Source organism: Lithobates pipiens, unplaced genomic scaffold, assembly GCF_037356315.1.
Source record: "Lithobates pipiens isolate NorthernLeopardFrog02 unplaced genomic scaffold, aLitPip1_a1.2 Scaffold_16, whole genome shotgun sequence".
NCBI classification, from domain to species: Eukaryota; Metazoa; Chordata; class Amphibia; order Anura; family Ranidae; genus Lithobates; species Lithobates pipiens.
The window spans coordinates 656,386,885-656,412,533 of NW_027507748.1; the positions used below are offsets into that span (position 1 = coordinate 656,386,885).

The 25,649-nt window shown below is 41.1% G+C and overlaps 1 protein-coding gene across 1 annotated transcript in view; it reads right to left on the reverse strand.

The window, feature by feature from the left end:
* CNTN5 (contactin 5) overlaps window positions 1-25,649 on the reverse strand; it is a 780,450-nt gene that overhangs the window by 124,675 nt on the left and 630,126 nt on the right. Inside the window, exons 16-17 of the mRNA XM_077484405.1 lie at window positions 25,453-25,523; window positions 25,063-25,297 (exon numbers count right to left, since the gene is read on the reverse strand). Coding sequence (XP_077340531.1) covers window positions 25,063-25,297; window positions 25,453-25,523 — 306 coding nt within the window. The remainder of the gene's footprint in view (window positions 1-25,062; window positions 25,298-25,452; window positions 25,524-25,649) is intronic.

The following is a 25,649-nucleotide window of genomic DNA, read 5'->3' on the forward strand; positions in this document are numbered from 1 at the left end:
TAATCTCTCACCACAGCAACATATACTTACCATTCATTTGCTCCCTCTGCTGCTCCATTCAGTGTCTAAATAATACTTCCTGTTATGGAGGGGCATGTGACAGAACTGGGCCAATCACTGAAGTGCATTATGACTCCAGCGACTAGGCGACTCCACCACATAGCCACCAGGAGTTTCCCTTTGCTGCTGGTGGCTGAGTGTTGCAGGAGTGATATGAAAAACAAGATATGTGTCTGTGGAGGTCTGCGTTAAAAAGAACCTGTTGCTTGGCCCTTCATTAACAAAGTACAGATTCATTTTAAAGTGTACCTGTGTCTGCAACAAGCACTCCAAACTAAAGGGATATCTATATAATGAACCAGTAAAGCTCACACTTCAAGGCATTTTCTCTGTACTATAATACCATTAATATACCATATATAACCATTTATTATAGCCACTCCCATCCTCTAGAATTCCCTGCCCCGGTTATATCCAACCAGCCCCTAACCTGTCCATCTATAGGAGATCCCTGAAAACTCACTTATTCAGGGAAGCCTATCCCACACCCACCTAACAACACCATCCAATCATTCCCCGCATCTATTACCTTTTGTACCGCCACCCCTTCCCTTTAGAATGTAAGCTCTATGAGCAGGGCCCTCCTGTCCCTTCTTTATTGTACGTTAATTGTACTGTCCCCCCTCTACCTTGTAAAGTGCTGCGTAAACTGTTGGCGCTATATAAATCATGAATAATAATAATAATTACCACAGCTGACTGTCATCAGCCGTGTTTTTTAATGCAGCAAGCAACTTTAGCTTTGTATCAGGTTGCTCTGGAGTAGGTATGAGCCGATGTTCGAGTCTTAGAGTGTTCACTCTATATTGATCTCTAAAGAATACCATTGCCACATACATCAATTGTTCGGCTTCCCTTATTGAATTAACCTCTCTTTTCCAGTCCAACAAAGTAGGGCATAAAGCCTGTTACCAAAACCTTGGTATTAATAATTTGGCTGCATTCAATAAATGCGGAGTGATACTTTTTTTGTATTGTATGACTTAATAGACAAGGGCGCCCCATGAAATAGGAAATATAAAGGTGTAAATTCCATGGGTCTAAAAGTCAATCTTTTGACCCACGGGGAAATAAACTCCCAATATGGTTTAATCTTAGGGAATGACCACCATAGATGGAGAAATGTGCCCTTCTGCTCACAACCTCTCCAGCAGCGGGCGTCAGCTGTTCGATACATCTGCGCCAGCCCAACTGGAGTCCGATACAACCTAGCTAAGAATTTATATGACATTTCTTGTACATGAGAACTTAAAGCCGTTGTACACACGGTCGGACATTCCGACAACCAAATCCGTCGGATTTTGTATGATGGATTTTGTCCGAAACTGGTGTTGCATACACACGGTCGGACAAAATTGTCGGAAAATCCGATCGTTCAGAACGTGATGATGTTATTTCGTTACGACGGGACTACGTTCAAGCTAGTAGCCAATAGATTTGGTCTAGGAATTTGATCTGAGCATGCGCGGCACTTTATCCAATCGGAATTCTCTACAAACGATCGGACAAAGTCCGATCGGATCATGTTGTCGGAAAATTTTATAGCCCAGCTCTAAAACTTTGTCGGTCGGATATTACAACGGAAAAAGTCCAATGGAGCCCACACACGGTCGGATTATCCGACAACACGGTCCGATCGGACATTTTCCGTCGGAATGTCCGACCGTATGTACAAGGGCATAGAAGTAGAGTGCGTTGAATTATTCAATTTTTTTTTTTATTTGTACGGAAGTAAACACCTGATTTAACTCTCTTTCCCATTCTCTAATAAAATAAGGGACTGTAGTGTTTTGGCCACTAAGGACCAGTCTATAGATTTGTGATAGCAGATGTCTAGTAATAGAAAAGTGCTCGGATCTTGCAGATCCCAGGCTGCGCTGCGGAGGCTATACTGAGGTTCAGGCACAAATGGAAGGACTCACAACCAATGTTGCCACCCCTAAAAGTCGCAGTCCCAGAGGGGTGCAACCAGTATCAAAGGGTTTTTCGTTTTTATAAGGGGTTCGGCGCCACTGTAAATCGGCTCCAATGGAGTGTGTATATAAACTGCAAGTACACGCCCACCACTAGCCTTCAAAAAAACACAATAGGTATCAGGTAGGTAAGCACCTGTCCAGAGGGGTATGTATATAAATAAATGGCAAAGGAGGAGAAGGGAGGTATATATAAATCAGCTCTCAAGCTGACTTCTACTACTGAAAGGAAAAAAAGCACCAATAATGTGCTCCCGTCCCTGTGATCAACCTATAAGGTGCCCCAGGTAATTGGCTATGCGTACATAAGTCTTAGCTAAGCATACACAGAACTAAACGCATGCGTGAACATCAAGAGTTATTAGTATGGTACATAACATACAATTGCAGGCTGGAGGGAGAGAGACAACTCCGCCGTCGGTCCTCACACAGGGGAGATAAGCCAACCGTGTGGAGGCTAACAGTGTCCAACCTCAGCACGAGGACAGGTACGAAGGCAGCCGTGCCTAGCGTGCGGTCCTCCCTGCGTTCCACCTACTACAGCTGACAATGCGGAAGGGGCGTACGTGATTGCGTCATACGCGTTTCGTCATAAGACGTCCTCAGCGACGATGACCTCTGGGGAAAAAAATTCTTTCATCAGCGTATCAACGCCTGCTGTGTGTTATCTACGGGCCTGACTGCCCTTCGTGGGCTCATAGCTCTGGTGAGTGGGGAGCTAAAGGGGGTGAGCACGGAAGTCACCTGAATTTTCTGTTTCCTGGGCACTTGTCACTTTCAATTATTGCACTCTCCTGAAGAATTTGTGGACTATTACTTAAAAAACTTTTCTTTAATTTTTTTAATATTAATTTTTACTCACCTTTTTGGACTGCACTGCTTAGATTATTGCCAATTTTTGGGTTTACATGAACTAATGCTGAGTTTTTTATGAATTATGCATTTTTTTTAATTGTATATCACATTTATCTAATATTCCTCATTTACTTATATATATTTTTTCCCTTTTCACAGTTTGCACATTTTTATATCATTTTTGTCACACATTCACTTGAGGGCATATTGGACTGTGTTTAACTGTATGTCTTTTGGATTTTTATTATTATTTTTTGTTATTTTATTTTTAGCCCCAATTAACTTTAATGTGGTAACCCTATTACACACTTATTTATATAGTGCACCACTATCGCACTATTTATCATTTTTTGCACGATATGCACTTAATTGTATGTTATGTACCATATTAATAACTCTTGATGTTCACGCATGCGTTTAGTTCTGTGTATGCTTAGCTAAGACTTATGTACGCATAGCCAATTACCTGGGGCACCTTATAGGTTGATCACAGGGACGGGAGCACATTATTGGTGCTTTTTTTCCTTTCAATAGTAGAAGTCAGCTTGAGAGCTGATTTATATATACCTCCCTTCTCCTCCTTTGCCATTTATTTATATACATACCCCTCTGGACAGGTGCTTACCTACCTGATACCTATTGTGGTTTTTTGAAGGCTAGTGGTGGGCGTGTACTTGCAGTTTATATACACACTCCATTGGAGCCGATTTACAGTGGCGCCGAACCCCTTATAAAAACTAAAAACCCTTTGAGCAGATGTCTAGTGTTTGGTGTATATACACATAAAGATTCAAATGTAGTGAGTGAGCCTTAGTACAATAGATGTTTAATTTTATTTTAAAAAAATGTCATCTGATGGTATCTCCACCTGGCTACAGGTACATTCCCCAAGACTGACTCCAGCTCTGAAAAAAGGGATACAATTTCCCGTGGGGCAAATTTGCAACACGTGGTGTCCCCATTCAGCCCCCATGCACCTAAGAATCCTGCTTCCTACCCTGGAGGAAACCAAGGGTATCCTCCCAGTGGAGCCAGAGGATATCTGAGGGGCATATTTACCTGATTTATTCAATTTATCCCACACAGATAAAGAATTCCGGGTTAAAGGGGATGTCCAATCTGAGAGGCCCCTGGATATAGTCGGAAATCCATGGGGCACCCACCAGATTGCTCCCCGCCATTGTCTCCTCTAAAGGGACCCACATTTTGCTTGAAGAATCATGGCACCAACTCAAAATATGTACTAGAGACATAGCTTTGTAATACATCTGGTAACCCCACTCCCCCTTCCAGTTTACTTCTACGTAGGATATCATAGACCCTTCTAGGGTCATTCCATACAACAGAGGTCATTCCATACAACAGAGGTCATCAACACTGTCCTCAGGGCCTACTAACAGGCCAGGTTTTATGTATTACCTTGGGGAGATGCAGACTAGAATACTGCAATCACTGAGCTGCAAATGATATCACCTGTGATATATTTCAGTAATCTTGCAAACCTAGGCTGTTAGTGGGCCCAGAGGACAGGGTTGATGACCACTGCCATACAAGACACAAAGGCTTTCCGTAGATGTTTAAAAAAAGATCTGTGGGAGTGTAATCAGTACCGTATGTAAGATATAAATTATTCTGGGTAATATACTCATTTTAAGAGTACTCACCCTTCCAAACCATGTTAAATAATGACCCTTCCATCTCTGCAGGTCCCCTATTACCCCTGTCAATAAAGAACTATAATTAAGATCATATAAAAGTTTTGGGTCCAATGTAATATGTACCCCCAAATAAAATAAAGAGTCAATATTCCAAATAAAAGGATAGTAATGTTGCAGAGTCGTTGCCAAAGCTGAAGGGATGTGGTTGGGTGAGAGTACAGACTTCTCAAAGTTTATTTTAAAGTTAGATAAGATGCCAAATCTATAAACTTCAGACATCAGAGCAGATAATGATGCCTGGGGGGTGGAGAGATAGAATAATAGATCATCAGCATATGCTGAAACTTTGTTTTCAACAGACCCAATACATATCCCAGATATCTCCATATTTGTCCTCACATTACAAAGAAAAGGCTCCAATATCATATCAAAGAATAATGGGGAGAGCGGACACCCTTTCCTCGTGCCATTACGTATACAGAAATAGTCAGAGAGTGTACCGTTCACCTTAACCCTAGCTCTTGGATCTGCATATAGTGCTAGAGCCCACCCCATCATATGATCACCTAAGCCTACCCCCCCCCCCCCCCTCAACACTTCAGTCATAAAGACCCAATTCACCCTATCAAATGCCTTTTCGGCATCCATTGATGATATCACTCTCTGGGTTTTATCAGGGCCATGTTGCATCCAATGGAGAATATGGAGGGCACGAATAGTATTATCTCTAGCTTCACAGCCCCTCATAAAACCCGTCTGATCTGGGTGAACTCATTTCACTATATGATCCTGTAATCGAAGGGCTAAGATCTTAGCTAGAAGCTTAGTGTTGGAATTAAGTAGGGAGATGGGTCTATGATTAGCACAATATTGCAGATCCTTCCCTGATTTAGGGAGTACTGTGACGTAGGCCAAGAGGGCCTCTGGAGGCAAAGGATTAGAGGCATTAAATGCATTAAAGTAACTACATAATGGGGGTGCTAACATAGAAATATATGTTTTATAGTATGCATTTGTCAGGCCATCTGGCCCAAGACTTTTGCCTATTGGCAAAGCCGACATTACTCTGCCCAGTTCATCAGTGGTAATTGGGTGTTCTATTTCTTCGCTAACCACGGAGGGCAAAGCGGGCAATGCTGAATCCTTGATATAATCTCAAATCTCATCAACCCGCTGTCCCTCCAAAGCACTCAAAGAAGACGGCTGGATATTATATAAGGTCTTACAGAATCTATGGAATTATAAATTATGTCACTATAGATTGGGTTTCCACTATCTTTTTACTGTGAACCATTAAATTATGAACGTGCCTGGAGTCCTGCTGCTTTTTAAGTTGTCTGGCCAGTAACCAGCCACATTTATTCCCTTGTTCTTAGAACCGGTGTGCAAAATATGTTTACTTATTATCTTTTACAAACACTGTGAGAGACTACATCGTAATGTCTATAGTTGCTGGGCATATGCTTGGTCAAGATGGGTTTTATGTTTAGTCTCCAACTCATTAATTTTTTTTCCAACAGGTCTGCTATCTCTTTCTGTTTTTATTTTTTAATACGAGAGCCATGTGCTATCAATTCACCTCTGATGATTGCTTTATGGGCTTCCCTGACTGCTTGTTCAGACACTTCCCCAGGTACATTAATTTCAAAGTATATTCCCATTTTAAGAAATACTGCCTCCACTACAAGTTTATCATCTAATATTTTTTTTTTTTTGCATTGATACATGTCCCCTGGGGCAGTACCCAGATCCCCATACACTTTTTATGGCAATAACTTGCATATGAGCCTTTAAAATTAGCACTTTTGATTTTTTATGTTCGTGTCCCATACACTTTAACGCTGTTCGCACATATTTTTTGCCTGTGCGTATGTTCTGGTGCGAACCAATCTGGGGGGGGGGGGGGCTGTTTGGCTCATCCCTACTCTGGAGTAAATGGCACACTTAGCTGTGACACTGCAGAAGTTTCAACTATTCCCTTCACGTCACTCTCATAGCTCCCTTTGCAAGAACAGGAGATGAAAGACACTTGCAAACCTGGAGGGCCTCATCTTTAAAATGGTAAAAGTAATTTCAAAAATAATTTTCAATCTTTTTAAATCTGTAGCTTTCATTAAATAATACCTGCTGATCCAGTTACAAGGTGACAATGCTTTGTCCATGCCTTTCAGTTTCAAATTAACAAATGTGGACACCAATGATCCTTCTGGTGTGCTGTAACTTTCTTCTTTTCACACATCATCCATTTAGGATTTAGATCTACTTGACCTGTAGACTTTGAAAAGTGTTGTCACCTACCCTATCTGATTCCAATAACATGAATATCATTATACAAAACTCCCCATAAGGCTCATTAACACCATGGGCAGTGACCTGTTTTTTTCCCACTATGGGCACATACAAAATAATGCCTTACTGTTTTGTACACGTGTGAGACTCTGATCTTGTTTTGTCGCTCTTATTGAATGGTCGATTGTATTGCTCTGTCTGGCCTCTTCACTTTGTGCCTTATACTTGTACTGCTATTTTAAACCAAAAAAATGTAACCTGTCTGTATTTTAACAGAAAGCAATGCCAATGTGTATAAAAAGGTAATGTAACATATTGCAATGCAACACACATAATAAATGCACATCAATGCACATGCATTTTTGATGCATTGTGGTGAGTTTTTACATGCTGTTTGATGAGAAAGGACCCTTCTTTTATAAAGGTTTTTATTAAAAAATAGCATAAGTGTACAGAGCTGAATGACAAATATTAGAAACCGATACATGTGATATAACTCAAGGTACAATTCCAAAATACAATGAAGTGAAAGATAATTGAAATCAAATAATAATTAAAAATAAATAATAATAATTTTAATTATAAGAAATAATTGAAAAATGAAATTATTGAAATAAACAAAATGAACCACTGTATTAAAGTAGTGTTCTAGCATTCTCAAAGATGAAAGTGTAATTATCAATAGTAACAAAAACAAAGAACGGAAGAACTAGAAGAGGCCAAGCCTCAAAACTATGAAGAGAGGCACTGAGTTACAGCATGCTCTTGGTTGCTAAACTGGGAGGATTTCAGTCAGTTGAGGTGTAGAAAGAGATATGGTACGAGAAGAGCTTTTTTGGCTGGAAAGGAGAAGGTTAAGAATGCTGGAAAAAAGGAAAGAAAGTAAGAAAGAGGGCCATGCGCCTGAGGGTATCACGATGTCAGTGACGTTTGGTCAAAGCATGAAGGGTTCGCGTAGGATATCCAGGGTGGCCAAACTCGCAAAAACTGGTCATGGGAATCGGAGAGTATACATGTTAATTTCTCATTGACCAAACTGTTATTCATGAATGTTTCACCACTTAAAAGCTGAGTGCAGGAGTTTCCCAGGCCTTCGCTATAGTTAGCTTAGTTGCGACAAAGAGGTGTGTTGCCAGTTTGCATTCTGCCCGTAGGAAGGATTCTATAGGTTTGAAAAGGAGGGCTTCACAGGGGTTTCTCTTTACATTTGAACAAAGTAATGTTCATAAAAGCGTGTACACCTGGATCCACAGTCTAGTCATCATAAGGGCAGTACCACCAGATATAGGACATCGTCCCCGGCTGAGAACATCCACAAAAGCAAGATGGATATTGAGGAATTAAAGACGCCAGGTGCGCTGGTGTATAGTACCATTGGTATATAACCTTATAAGTTATGAATGACTACATTTCTGGAAATCTTTGAAGCATAATCTGCCAATCCACCAGTGCCAACTCCACAGCTAGTCTGCGTTCCCATTGTTGTTGGAAGAGGATACAATTGAAGAGTAAATCAAGGAGATTATACCCGTGGAATGTGGATGTGACCTGCATATGCTCTTGAAGGCAAAAGAAGGTAAGGTGTTGCGTGGGACCCAAGGGGTCGCTGAGTAAAATGATGAAGCTGTAATGTTCTTGCAGCGGTATGAGAAAGCACCCTTCATTGGTAAAACCGCCATGTTTGCTTAAACTGGTTCCCTGGCTGCAAGAGATTATCTTTAAAACTTTTATATCTTCCTTTTCTTTTATCATTTTAAAGGATAAATACAATTCTTTATAAAAAGAAAAACTATGTAGCTGAAAAGAAGATACAAATTGTCAGCTGACATAGGAAAAAAATAGATTCATACTAATGGAATCTTCTCAGTATATGACAGCTGTTAATAAAGTCACTTTTTACTCTTTTGCTTTCAGTGAAATGGTTGAAAGTCAGCACCTGTGATCAGTAGGAAAACACACGGAGGAGTGTGACAAGGAGGAATTGTCAGGGAATGCAGAGACGGGGTGACAGGGGCACAGTGGTGCTGCATTGTCACTGATTTACTGTATTAGGCAAGCCTGAAAACAGCTGTGCCACTGATGAGCCAGATCCATTAAAATGAATGAGGCAGATGCTTTCATGGAAGCAGATGAACTGCTTTGCTTTGAAATAATGCACATTGAAGTGATACTCAGCTTAAAATAAAATGTTTTGAAGCCACTAATGGCTATGGCCTACCTATAAAAAAAAAAATTCTTTATCTGTGCGGGCAGGTGTTGGCTCAGTCAGCGTCTTCAATGTTGTTTTTCTAGCACAAAGCAAGAGAATCTGGCACTGGGACTCGTATTTTTTTAGGTACGGGGAGCTTCAGCACAAAGTATCCCAGGACAAGAGAGGCCAATGTGCAAACAAAGGGCACATTCTACATAAGGGAGGGGTAGGGCTCATTCACGCCAAAGTGCTATTGGGTTCGTTCACACCAAATGTGATGACCCACATTTTTAATGTGCTGTCCATGTAGGCAGTGATGAATTTAAATTCCTTGTTAATTGCACATTTACAATAAATGGGTTGTTTAAAAAAAAAAAAATGCAATTTTTCTTTTGCAGTCCATTAACAGCTTATTCAAAATGAACAGGCTGCCTAACACACATGCACTTTAATTTTTATTTTTTTGTGGTGTAAGTGAACCATTAGGAGTGTACTGTACTTATCAAGGATTCAATGGGGTTGATTTACTAAAACTGAACAGTGCAGATCTGCATAGAACTTAATCAGCTTCTATTTTTTTTGTCAAAACTTAAAGGGCTTGTAACCCCTCATGTTTTTTCACCTTAATGCATCCTATGCTGGACCTGGGACTGAACCTGCAAGGTAACCCCCAGGGAGAGCGCTTCCTCTAGGGCAGTGATGGCGAACCTTGGCACCCCAGATGTTTTGGAACTACATTTCCCATGATGCTACACTACACTGCAGAGTGTGTGGGCATCATGGGAAATGTAGTTCCAAAACATCTGGAGTGCCAAGGTTCGCCATCACAGCTCTAGGGGGTTATACGATGCAGGGAGGAGCTACCAGCGCCGCCGAGGGACCCCAGAAGTCAAGTATCGGGGCCACTCTGTGCAATACAAACTGCACAGTGGAGGTAAGTATGACATGTTTGTTATTTAAAAAAAAAAAAACCCTTACAATCACTTTAACCTCCCTGGCGGTATTCCCAAGTCTGGCTCAGGATGGAATTTCAGTATCATTAGCGGTAACCCGAGCCAGACTCAGAATTGCATCGCAGGATACAGGGAAAGTTACGCACCTTGTCCCCTGGATCCTGCAATGTCCCCCCGCTGTGTGAGCGAGCTGTCTCCTCGCTCGATTCACACAATGCCGAGTTCCGCCGGGCTTCGTTCCCTTCCAGCGTTGTAACGCACGGGGATGGAGAACGGCGCCAAATTCAAAAAAGTAAAACTAGTACATATACAGTAATCTTACAGATTACAGTTCTGTATAAAAAAATATACATCCCCTTTGTCCCTAGTGATCTGTCCAGTGCCCTGCATGCACTTTTATATTATAAAAACTGTTTTTTCTGCCTGGAATTTGGAGATTGTCCATAGCAACCAAAAAGTGTCCCTTTATGTCAAAAGTGGTTTTAGACCAACTAGAAAACAGCGATAATAAATTAGAATCACCTGCAGAATTGAGCGATAATTATTTGTGTTGAAATTCATCATCAAACACTAAATCTAATGACAGCGACAATTCTGCAACTGAGCAAATTTCAGTGTTTTTGATTTGATTACATTGTTGAATATTTTTTATTATTATTATATTTTATTTGTTATAATTATTTATAGTTATTTATTATATTATAATTTGTGATTAATTTTTCAAACTCATACCTGGGATGTCTACTAGACTCTGGTTTGGACAGATTTAAGTGAGTTATTCCCAAGAATTACAGGCCTACAATATAAAACACCAAATTTTCATGCAAAATAATTGTACCGCTTTCAGCACCAAAAATCTGAAATAATCATACCGCCAGGGAGGTTAATTAACTAGTTGCCGCCCGCCCACCGTCAAATGATGGCGGGTTGGTGTGGCTCTCAATCTGGGACAACGTCATATGATAGTGTCCCAGAACGGATGCTATCACATGGGGGCACGCAACGTGGCAATCTCTGTAAAGAGCCGGCTAGCCTATAAGCTATAACAGCGATATTCACTGTTTTAAGCATAAATAGTGTGTAAAAGAAAAAAAAATCTTGATCACCTCCCAGAGTAGAACAGTGGTCCTAGGGTAACACTTTATAGCTCTGGTCACAGTATGTTAAAAAAAAAATTTTAATAAAAGGAACAAAATATTTTTTTTAAAAATTGAAAAAAATAATATATATATATATGTACTGCACTGGTGAGTGTGTGTTAAAAAAAAAAAAATATATATATATATATATATATATATATATATATATATATATATATATATATATATTGAAAAAATTGTTTTTCTTTGTTTCTCTTCTAAAATGTTGCAAATAAATTATTATTATTCATAAGTTTAAGCCAAAATTTATTCTGCTACATGCCTTTGGTGAAAATAACCCAAATCAGTGTATATTATTTAGTCTGTAGGAAAGTTATAGAGTCCACAAACTATGGTATATACCAGGGGTGGCCAACCCGCGGCTCTCGAGCCGCATGCGGCTCTTTGCCCGGTTTCATGCGGCTCTTGCGTTCGGGCTGTTTCATTCGGCTCTTGCGTTCGGACTTTTTTATTGCGGCCCTTGCGTTCGGACTGGGCCGATGGTTCGGTGGGCTGGTCTAGTGACAGGCAGCCCGAGTCTCTGCACTCCTCCGCTCCTCCCACACATCAACAGCCAATCAGCATGTAGTGTCCCCAGCCCGCCACATTTGAATACATATGCGCTGGAGTGAGGCTGAAGGGGGGCAGAGGAAGGAGAAACACGCTGTATCTGAAGCCGATGAGATACAAGAAGGTATGACCACAAGTGTGCAGGTTACTGATCTGTCCTCCCTCTGTCTTGCTCTGTACTTTTTTTTTTTTTTTTAATAACTGTTTCACCTGAACACTGATAAGATCTGCTCAGCACATTCTCTGTCTGTTGATAGTGTGACACACGGCTGGCTGTTAACCATTTCAGCTTCTTTTCACTTATTTATCCAGAGCTCTGTGTGTGCTGCATGCTTTCTGTGATGTTTTTTGGAAGAATTTACTGCTAGTTCAGGCTAGAAGACCCATTAACTGTTTATTGTTATCCTGACCAGTTCACTGTTTGTAAGACAATTTGTATTTTGGAAATTAGATGAGCTGCTGTCTTCTGTCACATGGATGTACTTTCAAAGGAAGATTACTGACTTGATGAAAATGACTGGCCTGTGGTCTTTGTAGTGTTAAAACAGTGTGTGACATTTACAATAAATCTAGCTGAGCAAAAGTATGTGTGTATGAGGAAGGGATGGGGTGATGTTCATGTGTGCCATGCGTATGATGTGGCTCTTTGCAGTAACTTGGTAAAAAATGTGGCTCTTGGTCTTCGTCTGGTTGGCCACCCCTGGTATATACTGTATATCTGAAAATTGATCAATCCAGATGTACCGATAGCCTGTTTCATTTCTTGAGGCCTGAAAATGCCAGGACAGCACAAATATCCTCCAAATGTCCCCTTTGTGGAAAGTAGACATTTCAATGTATTTAGTAAGAGGCATGGCAAGTTTTTTGAAGTTGTAATTTTTTGTGAACAATTTTTTGAAAATTAGGACATTTTAAAAAAATATATATATTTTTTTATCAAAAATGTCGGCCTTTTTTGCAAATAAAAAAAAAAAAACCCAGTGGCGAATAAATACCACCAAAAAGAAAGCTCTATTTGTCTGAAAAAAATTATAAAAATATCACATGGGTATATTCTATCAACCCATGTGTGAGTATACCTTGTGTATATTATTTGACTTTGCCTGATGCACTTTTTAAATACAAATGGCGTAACTTTAAGGGTTTAATTTGTTGTTTTCGTTATGACATGGTCTCTCCACAGATATACACAAAATCCAACTATGGCCTGAAGAAGTGGGTGCTGCCCCATGAAACGCATAGAGGTAACAGACCTTGTGAATTAGGAAATATATGTGCCAGCAATTATGTTTGGCACCCTGTATGCACATTGTTGATTTGTCTCTTATGATGACACAACTAAAGACTGAACTGTGTTTTTTTTGTATTAAAAAATACCTTATGTACTTTTTTTAACAGTTGTTTTTTTTAAATAAATATTAGGGACTGAGTGCTGATCTGGTCTGAGCGTAGGTGGCCTTCTTTCTTTATGTTCATATGGGTATAGTGTTGCATGACCGTGCAATTGTCATTCAAAGTGTGACAGCGCTGAAAGCTGGCCTGCCCAGGAAGGGGGTGAAAGTGTCCGGTATTGAAGTGGTTAAATGTGACAGGCAAATCTTCTTTGCAGTTGCAATCTCTTTGATAATGTATGTTGTATATGGCTACTAATGGGTGAATCTTGTTTGAATTTAAATCGGGCGAATCTGGTAATTGGAATCCCAATTACACTATTATGTTGTATGGTAATAGAAGAATGCTCTTTGAAAATGATACCCTGTTTCCCCAAAAATAAGACCTAGCCTGATTGTCAGTGATGGATGCAATATAAGCCCTATCCCCAAATAAGCCCTACCCTGTTTCCCCGAAAAAATAAGCCCTACCCTGAAAATAAAACCTACAAGGACTTTAACTAGGGGGTAGGGCTTATATTGCAGCCATCACTGGCAATCGCGCTAGGTCTTATTTTCGGGGAAACAGGGTAGCTGTAAAATACTGATGGATGAATGTCCTGCATTCAAGGTGAAAATTTCACAAGACAGTAAGCCCTTAAAGCATAGGTCCGCCTATCGCTGCAACAATTAACCACTTCAGCCACGGAAGGATTTACCCCCTTCCTTACCAGAGCACATTTTATGATTCGGCACTGTCATTTTAACTGACAATTGCGCAGTCATGCAATGTTGCACCTAAACAAAATGTATGTCCTTTTTTTCCCACAAATAGAGCTTTCTTTTGGTGGTATTTGAACAATTCTGCGGTTTTTATTTATTCCGCTATAAACAAAAAAAGAGAGACAATTTTGAAAAAATAAACGCATTATTTTTTACTTTTTGCTATAATAAATATCCCCCAAAAAATATAAATATATATATAAATATATATAAATAAAAACATTTTTTTCCCGCAGTTTAGGCTGATACATGTTCTTCTACAGGTAAAGAAAAATTGCAATAAGCATTTATTGATTGGTTTGCGCAAAAGTTATAGCATTTACAAAATAGGGGATACATTTATGGCATTTTTATTAATATATATATATTTTTTTTACCAGTAATGGCGGCAATCAGCGATTTTTGTCATGACTGTGACATTAGGGCGGACACATCGGACAATTTTTACAAATTTTTGTGACCATTGGCATTAATACAGCGATCAATGCTATAAAATTGCATTGATTACTGTAAAATTGTCACTGGCAGTGAAGAGGTTAACCACCAGGGGGCAGGGAGGGGGTTAAGTGTGTCCTGGGGGAGTGATTCTAACTGTCTGGGGGATGGACTAGTAGTGACACGACACTGATCGCCGCTCCCGATGACAGGGAGCATATGATTAGTGTCCTGTCACTAGACAGAACGGGGAGATGCTGTGATTACATCGGCATATCCCCGTTCTTCAGCTCCATGACACGATTGCGGGTATCCCCATGGACATTGAGTTCACGGGTCCCGTGGGCACGGTCACGGAGCTTGCGGCAGGCGTATGCGCGAATGGCGAGAAATTCAAAGTAACGTACGGGTACGTTACTTTGCCCAGCCGTGCCATTCTGCCAACGTATATATACAGCCGGCGGTCGGCAAGCGGATAAAAGCCAGCAGCTGAACATACTGCAGCTGCTGACTTTTAATAATCGGACACTGCCCCCACCCCAAAGCACTTTGCCCCCATGTTGATGGGGACAAGCGCCTCATCCCCGCAGCCGTGGCTGGTGGTTGTGGGGGCCTGCGGGCAGGGGGCTTATCGGAATCTGGAAGCCACGTTTAACAAGGGGGCCTCCAGATCCTGGTTCCCTACCTATGTGAATGAGTATGGGGTACTCCTAACCATTCAGCAAAAAAGTGTCAAAAAGTAATAAAAACACAGAGACAGTTTTTGACAATTCCTATAATAAAAAATAAAAAAAATTGTGTCCCCTGGTGTAAATCCATCGTCAATCCCGCCGTCTTTGATTGTTTTGGAATCTAAAAGTTTGATCGCTCTATCAAATTGTCATGAATATGGCCAGCTTATTCTACTAATGACTACAACCCCCACTGCGATCTCATTATTCTGACTGGCTTGTGCAGTTCGATAAAAAAATAGTTTTTGACAGTTAAAAATGTATGGATTCTTAGCAAGAGCACACATATTTATTAGACTGATTATCAGATTAACTGTATCTCGGCAAATCAACAGCATAAGAATAGTAACTAACTACCGCAAACCAACTGATGGATGAAGCTATCAATTTATCCCTGCTGCATAATTGACTCTAACATTTGAAAAAGCCGTGAACTGAGGTGTCAAATCACAACATTGTCTTATTTCACATACTGAGCACATGCGCACACACTGGATCTCAGGTGACATTTTTTTACTAATTTAATTTGCGACTTAAATAGACATTTTCACCAGACCATTCTTCTTAACAATAATCTTTCCATAAGATGATATGTGCCTTTAGCGTACTTTAGGAATTTTCTTTTGCTTTGTTTTTACGTTTCAGATGTAGCACCCTCTGGATGGGTTGCTATGATCATAGGTACATTTAGTTCTTTTTGGCTCTTCTGTAATACTTTGAGCAACTATTGATTTCTTTGGGCTGTTCTAGATCTCACAGGCTGCAGGTTTGATTGCCTCCACCTGACTTTTGGAGGCTTCCATAACATGGGGGGCAGGGGGAGTCAAATGGGCTTCTTTGTACAGACATCCAAAAGCCATTATGCCACGTACACATGACCAGACTTTTTGACAAAAAAAAGGCCGAAGGAATGAGTCCGTCAGACAATTTGATCGTGTGTGGGCTCCATCAGACCTTTGCTTGCCAAAAATCTGGCGGACTTTAGAAATAGAACATGTTTTAAATTTTCCCACCGGAACTCCGCCAGTCCGAGAAATCTGTTCGTGTGTATGCTAGTCGGATGAACAAAAAACGACGCTAGGGCAGCTATTGGCTACTGGCTATGAACTTCCTTATTCTAGTCCGGTCATACGTCATCACGTTCAAATCCGTCTGACTTTGGTGTGATTGTGTGTGGCCAAGTCCGTTCATTCGGAAAAGGCCGTTGGAACTCCGCCGAAAGTCCGTCGGAAAGACCGTCGGACCTAGTCCCTTGAAAAGTCCGGTAGTGTGTACGTGGCATTAGACTGCTGTTGGTTGCCACCATCTTAGATGTAATGTCATGAGATTCACAGATGACAATCTATAGCAGTGATGGTGAACCCTAGCCGCCCTGATGTTTTGGAACTACATGTCCCATGATGCTCATGCACTCAGCAGTGGAGTTGAGCATCAAGGGAAATGTAGTTCCAAAACATCTGGGGTGCCAAGGTTCGCCATCACTGGTCTATAGTATTCCCTTTCGCTCTTCCCCTTGTAGCTACATAGAAGGTTATGTAGGGAGGTGAGGAGATGAGTGGAGGAGCTGCCGCCATGGACATTTTTTGGACACTCACAGAAGAGGAGCAAGGAAGCTGGGGGATGTACTAGGGAATTGACTCTTCCTGGAGTCGTCAGGTTTGCTAACGAGTTTAGAAGCACATTACAAGTGAATTAAAAACAAATGTGTATGCTCTCTGCATACATCAGCAGTTTAGTAGACAATATTTGCATATGAGTAACAGCATAGTCTAGCAAACTGAGATTGAATGTTTTGGAATGAAAAAGAAATGAAGTGTGCTTGTAACAGCTGACAGAGCGTATTATGAAGGTACTCACATGCTTGAGGAACAGAAAGGCTCACTTTAACCACTTAAAGTGATACTAAAGTCTCATTTTTTTTTCTATAAAAATAACAAACATGTTATACTTACCTCCTCTGTGCAGTGGATTTTCACAGAGCAGCCCGGATCCTCCTCTTCTCGGGTCCCTCTTCTGTGATCCTGGCCCCTCCCTCCTGTTGAAGGCCCCCCACAGCAAGCAGCTTACTATGGGGGAACCCGAGGCCACAGCTCCCTATGTTCATTCAGACACGGAGCCATGGGGGCCCGGGCCCGCCCCCTCTCTCTCCTGATTGACTAGCTGACTTTGATTGACAGCACTTTGATTGACAGCAGCAGGAGCCAGTGGCGCTGCTGCTGTGTCTCAGCCAGTCAGGAGGGAGAGATTCAGACTGCTGACAAACTTGTGGACATCGTTGGACAGAGATGGGGTTCGGGTAAGTATTAGGTGGGCCGAGGGGGGGGGGGGGGGGGCTGCACACAAACCTTCTGACTTCTGACTCCCCCTTTAAGCTCTGGATGATTTTACCCCCTTCATGACCAGGCTATTTTTTGCTATTCGACATTGTGCTACTTTAACTGGTAATTGCGCAGTCATGCAATGCTGTTCCCAAACAACATTTATTTTTATTTTTTTCACCCAAATAGAGCTTTCTTTTATTAGTATTTGATCACCACTGGGTTTTTTATTTTTCGTGATATGAATACAAAAAAAAAACATTTTGAAAAAAAATATTTTTTACTTTCTGCTATAAAACATATCCAATGAAAAAAAAAATCAAAATCAAATGTATTCATACATTTTTGTCAAAATGTATTCTGCTACATGTCTTTGATTTAAAAAAATCCCAATACGTGTATATTGATTGGTTTGCGTGAAAGTTATAGTGCCTACAGACTATGGTATACATACTGGAATGTGTAATTTTACATTTTTTTTATACTACAAATGGTGGGATTAGCGACTTATAATGGGACTGCAAAATTCAATCTGACACTAGCTGATGCTGGGGGGAGTTGACTAACTGCCACTGACATTATTGCAGTGATCAGTGATAATCAGTAGCGGCTGGTGGGCTTTTCTTCTGTTGAGGGTCAGTGGTGGCAAACCAGCACTACCCTCCCCTCCACACCAGGGGTGGCCATGGGGCTCGCGGCTGTGTCAGCACCCCCCCGGGTGGTGTGGCATTTACTATGCAGCGGGCTGTGTCCTCCTCTCTTCCTGTGTCCTCCAGGCAGTGGCGGGTCCGGCTGCAGCATGTCTCCTACAGCAGCATCCAATAGGATCGCCTAGTGCTTTGGCCAATTGGAAAACAGGTCTCACTGACCTGCCTCCTGATTGGCGGGGAGTAACTGTAATGTGAAAATAGCAAAAGTTAATTCGGTATGGTCACACAATTGGGTGGGAGTGTGCCCTGAGCCCACCCTATTTTGAAGTCTATTAGAGCCTCTAGCTCTAATCAGGTGCTTCAAAAAACACACCCCGCCTACCCCCACCATAGGAATTCATGTGCCCGGCATCCTGAAAGGGGCCAGGCACATGGATAAGGAGGGCGGTGAAGTTGTTAAGGAGGGTGGCGCTTGTGCGCCTACAATGCACGGCCGCCCCTGGTGTTTATACGATACACTGTCACTGTACTAATGACACTGGCTGGGAAGGTGTTAACATCTAGGGTGATCAGGGGGTTAAATGTGTGCCCATGTGTAAATTGCATAAAGTGTGCTTCTTTTGCTAAAGCACCATATACAATCAGAATATTGTACAAAAAATACCACTTTCGAAAGCACAATGATCTGATCATTATTAAACAGCTGTCATTCAAAATTTTCCAAAAGGACAAACCCAAAAATTTTCACGTATGATATCAGATTGTAGGATTTTCGATCTGTACAGTTTTCGTCCGAAAATACAATGCAAATACACTACAACACATTAAATCACTTCCGATTTTTTTATTCTGTCATATGAGAATTTTTGTACTTTAGTAACGTATTCGTTTTCGATATGGAGATTAGCATCCAAAAAATAAATAAAACGTACAATAATTTATCCAGTAATCTCATCGTGTGTAGGCTTAAGATATCTCTCAGTTTCTCATTCTTGCTTTGCAGGAATGAGAAACTGAGAGATTGCACCGTCTGTACAAAGCTCTGTGTTGATTAGTAACACAAAGCTCTGGGCTGTGATTGTATACATCTGATCAGCAGGTCCCAGCCATGAATCTGGGTGCTGGGCAGGGGGGGCCTGCATGCACGTGCCCTAAACCAGGAAGTAGGCAGCGATGTATGGGTATGATGCTTTGTCTACACCTGCCTGCTTGCCCACAGTACATTGTGGGAGGGCGGGAAGTGGTTAAAGTGAACCTGTGACCTTTAGAAAATTACAAGCTGACACCTACCATTTACTGCAAACACCTTCAGGTGCCTTTACATCATTTTGGTTCTTCTACACAGTGCCACAGTATAGTATCACCAAACAGAGGCGTGCTGTATTCTGAAAAACAGGATCCAGCTTTATGGACAATGGCTCTGGCCCTCTGGCTCACTATTACTAAGGCTGCCCATCCCAGCGATGGGCCGGTGGTGAGGCACAAGATGTAGGAGGTGGTGGGTCAGTACCACTGATCAGAAAGAGAGAGCTCTTCAGAGTGCAGATCACCCTTGGCACCATTTACAATATGAAAAAGGTGGCACAGCAAGTGGGGATCATGACAAAGAAAAAGATAATTAGGTATAACCGCGACCATGAAGAATATGTAACACCATAAGAGGAACACATGAAAAAGGTGAGCTTGAAGCTAACTGCCAACGATATATACAGACACAAATTCTCGGAGAAGTCTTGCCATAATGGTGGGAGTTTATTTAAATCAGAGGGCACACTGAACAAGCAGCAAGTACCTTAAAGCGCTTCAAAACCCTTAGTACTTACTCATAAGAAGACCTCAAGGTCAAGGTACTTGTGCGATGCTGCTTGTACACCATGCTCTCTGATTTAAATACCCAGCGATGCGGCAAGACTTCTCGGAGGATTCCTTGTATCTGTATATATTGTTAATAATAGAACCTGGCAAAGTCTGAGGCATCGGGGAAGCTAAGTGTAAAGCAGAACTGATAGCTGGATCTCCCTTGCGACAATGGAGGCTTATTTGTATGTCTCATTAAAATGAACTGTTCTCAAGTTACAAAAAAAAAAAATAAGGAGGTGAAATTCAAACTAAAGGCAGAAAAAAACAAACACAAATTGATGCAGTTCTGTATTCATTAATATATTCATAAATTTTTTTTTTTAATGCAAGCAATATAGGTCCTTGGGTACTTGGCATTAGCTTCTATCAGTCCCTGTACAGCAGAGTTTAGATTGGGAGAGAAAGAAGCAGCAAACAAAAGCTGTGCTGCAGTGCTCATGGACTGTAAAGCCTCGTACACATGATCGGATTGTTGGCCAACAAAACCGTGGACTTTTGTCTAAAGGGTGTTGGCTCAAACTTGTCTTGCATACACACGGCACACAATTGTTGACCAACAATCCAGAACGTAGTGGCGTACTACATGTTTTTTTGGCTCTTTAGCGCCACCCTTCTGCTAATTTCGTGTTAGTAGAAGTTTGGTGAGTGTTGATTTGCGCTTTTCATTTCACGCTTTTCTTTTCGTGCTTTTCAGTTAGTTCCTGAACGGCCGCTCGCCAACCAGACATGTTGCGGAATCGGAGGAGATAACGTGTTATTTATTATTGGCCTTGGAGATATTGTTTTGACATATATTTATGTCATTTATGTCATTTACTATATTTTTGGATGCATAGAATGCACTTTTTGGTTAACCCTCCTGAAGGTATTCCCGAGTTTGGCTCGGGGTGGAATTTTTATACCAAAAGCGGTAACCCCGAGCCAGACTCGGGACCGCATAGCTTTATGCAGGGAGAGGTTTACTTACCTTCTCCCTCAGATCCAGCGATGTCCCTGCGCTGTACGAGTGAGCCGTGTCTCGCTCGATCTATCACATCGCCGGTCTCCGTGCCCTGCGAGTGTTGCGACGCACGGGGGCGGAGATCGGCGCCAAATTCAAAAAGTGAAACACACAGTATACATACAATATAATGTAATCTTACAGATTACATTGCTGTATGTAATTATTTCACATCCCCTTTGTCCCTAGTGGTCTTCCCAGTGTCCTGCATGCAGTTTTATATAATAAAAACTGTTCTTTATGCCTGGAAACTGGAGATTGTCCATAGCAACCAAAACTGTCCCTTTACATCAAAAATGATTTTAGACCAGCTAGAAAACAGCGATAATAAATTGGAATCACTCGCAGAATTGAGCGATAGCGATTTGTGGGAAGATCCGTCATCAAATTCTGAAAAGTAATGACAGTGACAATTCTGCAACTGAGAAAATTTCTGTGTTTTTGATTTGATTACATTATTGAATAATTTTTATTATTGTTATATTATTATTTGGTACAATTATTTATAATTATTTATTATATTATAATTTATGATTTCATTTTTCAAACTTTATCATACCCGGGATGTCTGCTAGACTCTTGTTTGAACAGATTTAAGTGAGTTATTCCTAAGAATTACAGGACTACAATACAAAACGCCAAATTTTCATGCAAAATAATGGTACCGCTTTTAGCACCTAAAATCCGAAATAATCTTACCGCCAGGGAGGTTAAGTATCTATTGGCAGATTGCATGTCTAATTTTATTTGTTTTCTTTTTTTAATGCACAATAAAAAAATTGTGTAGAATAATACTTGGCTATTTGTTTTACTTCAAATGATAGTTTGGGAGTAGGCAGTTACATTTAAAAAAATACAATGTAAAATTAACAAGGGACACCAACATAGTTGTATCTTTAATCTTAAAAACGACGGGATAATGGTGTTTTGGTAACTTGCCTAAATAAATAAGTAAATAAAAAATATTATTCTTGATATCACTAGAAAAAAAAAGCCTTTGAAAATCTGCTTGCAATAACTCCATCAGTATCACCAGCAAAGCAGCTTCATTATTATCCCATTAAAGAAGAAGAGAACTGTGCGCTGCATTTGGAGATTTCATAATTTGCCATGTTTCCATTACGAACACGAGTTTACAAGACCGACCGCTTCTGGCTCGTCCTTGCTTCTGAGCATGGGTGTTTGTACTTTGGACTTTTGTCCGACGGACTTGTGTACGCACGCTAAGAAAATCCGACAACAGACATTTGTCCGTGGAAAATTTTAAAACCTGCCATCCAACGTCTGTCTGCAGAAAATCCAAAAACAATTGATGGAGCGTACAAACGGTCGGATTTTCCGCCAACAGCCTATCATCACACATTTCCCATCGGTAAATCTGATCATGTGTACGAGGCTTTAGGATGAAAGGGCAGAATGACAGAAGCAGTCTTCTGCTTCTCCTTCCCCAACCAGTCACAGGCAAGACCTGAAAGGGCTTTTTACACAGGCGGCTGGAAGGCAGTAAAAACAGGCGACGGAGCCAAGGTTTTAGCTCTCTCTCTGACCGTCCACCCAAATCTTAATATCACAGCCTGACAAGGCTGTTCCTATGCCATGATGCTTTGTTTCACAGCTACAGTATTTTATTTTGGACAGCAGAGATTGAAAAGAGGCGCCGCCTGTCAAATGCGCCCAATGAGACCAATGAGGCTGCGCCACAACTGCCTCACTACCATGTGCAATGCACACGATTATGGCACAGAAGTGCGGCATTTACAGAGTTAAATCAGGTGGCAAGGGAGTCGATATAACGCCTCCATATCACCTGTCAAATGCCCTCTGAAAAATGGTCCTAATGCAGAACGTTGCATGTGTGAAAGAACCCCGAGCCTGGGTTCACACTGCCGCGACTTTGAATCCGACATCCCTGCACAACTTTATCGCGGCTTGCATACAACCTCATTAACAGAAGTTAATGCAGGCTGTTTTGAAGTTGCACTAAAAGTAGTGCAGGAACCTTTTTCTAAGTCGGAGAGACTTGAGTCGCACCGATTAGAACAGTTCCACTGCAGTTAATAGAGGGCGACTTTGAAGTCGTATGACAAGTCACGGCAGTGTGAATCGGGGCTTAGACCCCATACACATCTAGCAATTTGAAACGTGTGTTTTTTTGTTTTTGCATGCCATACGTAAAATCAATGGACTTCCCTATGCTACAAAATCAATGGACTTCCCTATGCTAATTTATGGCACTGCAAGGGTAACAAGCGTTTCTTTTGTGTGTTTCGGGAATGCACAGATGTGAATGGAGCTATACTTAGGGTTTGATTTACTAAAGGCAAATAGGCTGTTCACTTTGCAAGTGCAGCTGCTCCAAAGCATGAGCAGAAACTCTGCTGGCATACATCATCCAATCATGTGCAAGCAAAACTGCTGTTTTTTTTATTTTCCTTGCAGGTGATTGGGTATTCTTTGCAAAGTGAAGCTTTAGCTCATTTACTAAGCTCTGGAGCAACTGCACATGGAGAGTGCAATTGCAAAATGCACAGTCTATTTGCCTTTAATAAATCAACCCCTATGTGTTACTTACTACACAATCATCTACATATACCTCAGGACTGGATGGACAGAAATACACCCCTTTGGCGGATACAATACTGTAGCTCCCATTTATAAATATCACACTATGGGGTTGGTTTACTAAAACTGGAGACTGCAAAATCTGGTGTAGCTCTGCATAGAAACCAGCCAGCTTCCAGTTTTATTTTGTTAAAGCTTAATTGAACAAGCTAAAGTTAGAATCTAGAAAAAGAAAAAGAAAAAAACTGTGCTAGACTGAAATTGATAAATGGTATAAAACAACACAGACAGCAGCTCAATACACACATGAACAGAAAAAAAGAAAAGGGAAGAGCTGCGCCAATACACACAATGAGTATATAGATAATATTAGTAACTGAATAAACTAATAGTCCATATAAAACACCAGTCCTCCCCTAATGACACCACAGTGACTCCGAACACAGAAAGAGTGTACGACCATCATATCATAAGCCTGCTTATCAGATGGCAAGCACAAAGGGCGTTTGTCTGTAACTCAGCCCCGGCCTTTAGCTTACAATGTTGACCACTGGAACCACACAGGGACCGTGTAGCTGAAAATCACTCTAGGCCTCTCATAGAGTCTGTAGCCATACTTCAGGATGGGCTCAGGAGAAAGAAAAACTGACCATAGCGTGAAATAGTCTCAAAAAATGTATTCAAAATTTGGTTTTGCACTTACATGTTAGTAGATAGAAATCCACGTAAGAAAAAAATGCCGGCAGGCAAACACAGGAGTCCGTCCTCCTCCAAAGCAACGTGGTGATGTCAATATGTGTCCTGCAGACGCGTTTCGTCACAGGTGACGTTTTCAGTGGGGATCCATTGTGTCACTGTGGTGTCATTAGACTGGTGTTTTATAAGGACTATTAGTTTATTCAATTACTAATATTATCTACATACTCATTGAAGTTAGAATCTGATAGGCTACCATGCTCAGCTGCACCAGATTCTCCAGTTTTGGTAAATCAACCCCCTATGTATACATATTTAGCAGTTTGCCTGGAGTTTGGCTTTTAGCTTACAATGTTGACAACTGGAACCACACAGGGACTGGACCGTGTAGCTAAAAATCACCCTAGGCCTCTCATAGAGTCTGTAGCCATACTTCAGGATGGGCTCAGGAGAAAGAAAAACTGACCATAGCGTGAAATAGTCTCGAAAAATGTATTCAAAATTTGGTATTGCACTTACATGTTAGTAGATAGAAATTCACTTAAGAAAAAAAATGCCGGCCGGCAAACACAGGAGCCCGTCCTCCTCCAAAGCAACGTGGGGATGTAAATATGTGCCCTCCCAGACGCGCTTCGTCACAGGTGACGTTTTCAGTGGGAATCCATTGTGTCACTGTGGTGTCATTAGACTGGTGTTTTATAAGGACTATTAGTTTATTCAATTACTAATATTATCTACATACTCATTGAAGTTATAATCTGATTGGCTACCATGCTCAGCTGCACCAGATTCTCCAGTTTTGGTAAATCAACCCCCCTATATATACATATTTAGCCTGGAGTTTGCCTGGAGTTCGGCTTCAAATACTGGTTATACTGTATTAGTTCTATCAACAGCCATCAATAAATATTCTGGTTTTGCAGAGTCTCCCTTTAACTGTATTTGCAATAATAATGTTAGGTTTCTCACCTCCCTCAGCAGAACAGATGAACACGATATCACTGAAGGGACCATCGCCTTTATTATTGTACACTCCAACTTTCACTTCAAAAGGTGTGAGCGGCGGCGTGCTTTCATCTCTGTAGATAAACTTGGAGGCATCGGAGGAGGTCACCATTTTCTCTTTCCATCCCCTGGTGTCATTTGGCCTGAATGCCACGATGTAACCAAACCCCTCACCGTTCTGAAATTCTTCTGAGACGGGCTGGAAAAGTCAATGCATTATTTATTATTAACCAAGGAAACCGGAGTCCTGTGTCCACATAGGCACATGAGATTGCAGGTCGAGTAAATATAAGGAATAATGTCAAAATAAAATGAACGTCACTGCCGATATAAATTTAATAAGGATAAGCATACCTCCCATGTTATCACCAGTTCATGGCGCCTTCCACTTCCACCACTGACATTTGCTGGGGGAGTCTTGGGCACTAAAAAAAAAAAAAAAACTACAATAGTAAACCTTAAAATAAAAATCATTATTATCGGTAAGGCTAGTGAATCAAAAGATAAAAAAGAAATGACCGAATTTTGCTTACCCTAGGTGAAATACTGTA